The following is a 3,994-nucleotide window of genomic DNA, read 5'->3' on the forward strand; positions in this document are numbered from 1 at the left end:
TTTTACACTGAAAGACATTGAAAATATCAAGTCGAGGTGTTGGGGCGATCTTACGGTACGAGTCCTAAATATCGGCCTTTTCCGTAAAACAAGAGCACATCATAGAAAGCAAAACACATTGCATGCGACTAATATGTGACTAATTTGTTTGTTTAACTACCTTTAACAATAGTTATGAGAAAATTGTTTTTTGTCTGAACACAAAAGTTATTCATTTTTAATGGTGAAACTCGAAGGAGATAAAGCTACGAACAGTAGCGTGTAAATAATGGGTTAACCCCACCACCTTAGGTGAAAAAAAAAGTTTTTTAGCCCGATGTTTGCAACCTATTATTTATAGCTTTATCTACTTCGAGTTGCATCATTAAAAACAATTTATTTCGTGTCGTTCGAAGTTTCTAAAGTGAGGGATAAAATCGCAGGAGTGAATCGGAGGTAGGGTCAAACATCTCACATTTCCGATCAACTACTCCGAGTACCGAGATCTGGTACTTGGGAAATGGCTGGTTAACATTTTCAGTGATAGTCAAAGCGAGAAGATTCTCCCGTCCTTTTATCGTGTACCGTCTGGTACTTTCGAGTTGGGTAAAGCAAAAAGACTCTTCTGTCCTTCCATTAACGAAGCTTCTAACTGTTGCTAGACCTCAGAGACCTCACCCTGAGCGGATAAATCTTTCACCTTTTACTAAAGATAACTGGTGTTCGTGGTAAGTAGCTTGCCTACCAATCACATGGTCCCGGGTTCATTCCCACTGCGTGGCACCTTGGGCGAGTGTCTTCTACTAAAGCCTCGGGCCGTTCAAAGCCTTGTCAGTGGACTTGGTAGACGGAAACTGAAAAAAAAAGCCCGTCGTATATATGTATATGTATATATATATATATGTGTGTGTGTGTGTGTGTGTGTGTGTGTGTGTGTTTGTGTGTCTGTGTTTGTCCCCCCAAATCGCTTGACAACTGATGCTGGTGTGTTTACGTCCCCGTAACTTAGCGGTTAGGCAAAAGAATCGATAAAATAAGTACTAGGCTTACAAAGAATAAGTCCTGGGGTCGATTTGCTCGACTAAAAGGCGGTGCTCCAGCATGGCCGCAGTCAAATGACTGAAACAAGTAAAAGAGTAAAGAGTATAGATGAAATAACTTACGTACATATTGCTTTAACGATGATCAACCAGTCAGCAGCTTTGTGTGTGTGTGTGTGTGTGTGTGTGTGTGTGTGTGTGTGTGTGTGTGAGAGAGAGAAGGAGAGAGAGAGAGAGATACTTAATTATATGCATTCATAGCGAGAATGGAGAGTACTGAGAGGGTGTTAGTAAGAGAAAAGGGGTAGTAGTTAAAATAAATAAAAAAAAAGTTTCAGCAGCACTATGAGAAGGGATTGAATAGGACACATAGCAGTACATATTTCAATAGTCTACATTGTGAGTTCAAATCTCACTGCTGTCAACTTTACCTTTTAATTATTTTTCGGGGTCCATAAAAAATGAAAATTATCATTCCAGGGTAGTAGATTGGCAAAATTAATAGAAGGATAGATACCTTGTGTTATTTGTCCCAGCTCTTTGCATTTTGAGAGCAACGTCTGTGATGACAGCCAATTATGCCAGGTGGCCCAAGTCGCTAGCCTTTCTTTTGGATAAAACATTGGTGGTGCAGAGACTTACATGCATAGGTAGCTGTCAGTCTTCCTTAAAAAAAAAATCTTTCTTAGGCAAGATCACATGTTCGTCGAAGGCCATCTGGTTATCCTTAAGTGGTGACTTGCGTGGTAACTTTGAAGTGAAGAAGAATTACGCAACATTCAACCTCGCTCTTTCGTACATGTTCATTTTCAACTCGATGGCAAGATCAGATCAAGACAACTGGGAATGGAGACGGATTCTGTGGATGACCAAAATGTCTTATTTGTTTCATCATGCTCGCTGAACTTAAAACAATGCGTAGAATTTTTCTTTGGTTTCCCAGGCTCAAAATATTTATTTCTAAACTTGGAGGTTCCATAAATGTTATTCTTTTATTTCTCTTATTTATTTCAGTCATTTGACTGCGGCCAAGCTGGAGCACCACCTTTTTAGTCGAACAAATCGGCGCCACGACTTATTCTTTGCAAGCCTAGTACTAATTCTATCGGTATCTTTTGCCGAATCGCTAAATTACAGGAGCGTAAACACATATACATCGGTTGTCAAGCGATGGTGGGGGGACAAACACAGACACACAAACACACACACACATGCACACATATAAATACAACGGGCTTCTTTCAGTCTCCGTCTACCAAATCCACTCATAAGGCTTTGGTAGGCCCGATGTTATAATAAAAGACACTTGCCCAAGGTGCTACGCAATGAGGCTGAACCCGGAACCATGTGGTTGGGAAGCAAGCTTCTTACCACACAGCCACGCCTATACCTATATTAGTATAGATTAAACAGTTTTATATCATCACATATCACATAACTATTGCAAGTAATTTCTTAATAGCGCAGACCCGGGCGTTTATCTCCCAAATTAATGCTTGTAAATGAGTTATACTAGAAGATTGTCACGAATGGATTGTTTTTGAGGACAAGTGCTCTTGATCCGAGTAGAACTGGAGCTAATAAGAATAACAACAATAAAAGTCAATGGCTGTGTGATTCAGAAGCTCATTTGCCACCAGGTAGTTTTAATTTAAGTCCACTGTGCGACTCCTTAAGGAGCTGCCCTCTGCTATAATACCGGGACCGATCAATGCCCTATGAGTGAATTTGGTAGACAGAAACAGTGAGGAAGTCGGTCGTATATAAATAAATATATGTGTGTATGTGTATGTGTGTGTGTGTGTGTGTGTGTGTGTGTGTGTGTGTGTGTGTGAATGTCTTTGCGTTTATGTCCACACTGCTTAACACCTGGTGTTTGTTTATGTCGCAGTAACATAGTGGTTCGAAGAAGGGTGGACTGAGAGAATAATTGCCAGACTTAAAAAGAAAGACCCGGGATCGATATTTTTGAAAAAAATCTTCACGGCGGTGCTCCAGCGTGGCCACCGTCCAATGGCTGAAACGTAAAAAAATAAATAAAAGTTTAAAAATTTCATTTAGTGTTCCTGAATAAGTCATAATATTAATGTCCAATAATCAATTATGTATTTTATGTTAAATGCACATCATTTAATTGCAGCATCTCCAGATGTAACCACAGTGACCGACCTAACCATAAACACAAGACCAGCGTCAACAAACACTACCATAGTAACCATACCACCAACCGCAGAAAGTACCATGGAACCAATGTCATCATTCACAGAAAGTACCACGGAAACAATGCCACAAACAACAGACAGTACCACGGTAACCATGCTAACAACCGGAGAAAGTACCATAGTAACCATGCCACCATCCACAGAAAGTACCTCGGAATCAATGCCACCAACCACAGAGCGTACCACAGAGTCAATGTCACCAAGTACAGACAGTACCACAATACAATCATCATCACCACCACCACGAACAACAGCACCAGAAACAACAACACCAGATATAACAACAACACTAGATATAACAACAACACCAGAAACAACAACAACGCCAGCAACAACACCAACAACGACAACAGCAACAACACAACCAACAACAGCAACAACACAACCAACAACAGCAACGACAACATCGACGACAGCGCCACCAACAACCAGGACGAGTACTACAGTAAAGACAACCCCAAGTAAGTGGAACTTGAAGCTCATGTGTTCATTTGTGGCTGGCTTTTTACACTGAAAGACATTGAAAATATCAAGTCGAGGTGTTGGGGCGTTTTTACGGTACGAGTCCTAAATATCGGCCTTTTCCGTAAAAAGTGTCTTCGGCGATCTTTACAAAAGATAGGCCTTTTCCGTAACACCCGCACGATCTTCACTACGGTGTCAAGGTTAGGGTTTTAGTGTCAGGGTTAGGGTTTTAGGGTTAGGGTTAGTGTTTAGGGTTAGGGTTACGGTTAGTGTTTAGGGTTAGGGTTA

The 3,994-nt window shown here is 40.9% G+C and overlaps 1 protein-coding gene across 1 annotated transcript in view; it reads left to right on the forward strand.

Annotated features, from left to right (window-relative positions):
* LOC128250635 (integumentary mucin C.1-like) overlaps positions 1–3,994 on the forward strand; it is a 9,224-nt gene that overhangs the window by 3,170 nt on the left and 2,060 nt on the right. Inside the window, exon 2 of the mRNA XM_052976092.1 lies at positions 3,160–3,702. Within this exon, the coding sequence (XP_052832052.1) occupies positions 3,160–3,702 (543 nt within the window). The remainder of the gene's footprint in view (positions 1–3,159; positions 3,703–3,994) is intronic.

This window comes from Octopus bimaculoides, chromosome 23 (genome assembly GCF_001194135.2).
Source record: "Octopus bimaculoides isolate UCB-OBI-ISO-001 chromosome 23, ASM119413v2, whole genome shotgun sequence".
Lineage (NCBI taxonomy): Eukaryota > Metazoa > Mollusca > Cephalopoda > Octopoda > Octopodidae > Octopus > Octopus bimaculoides.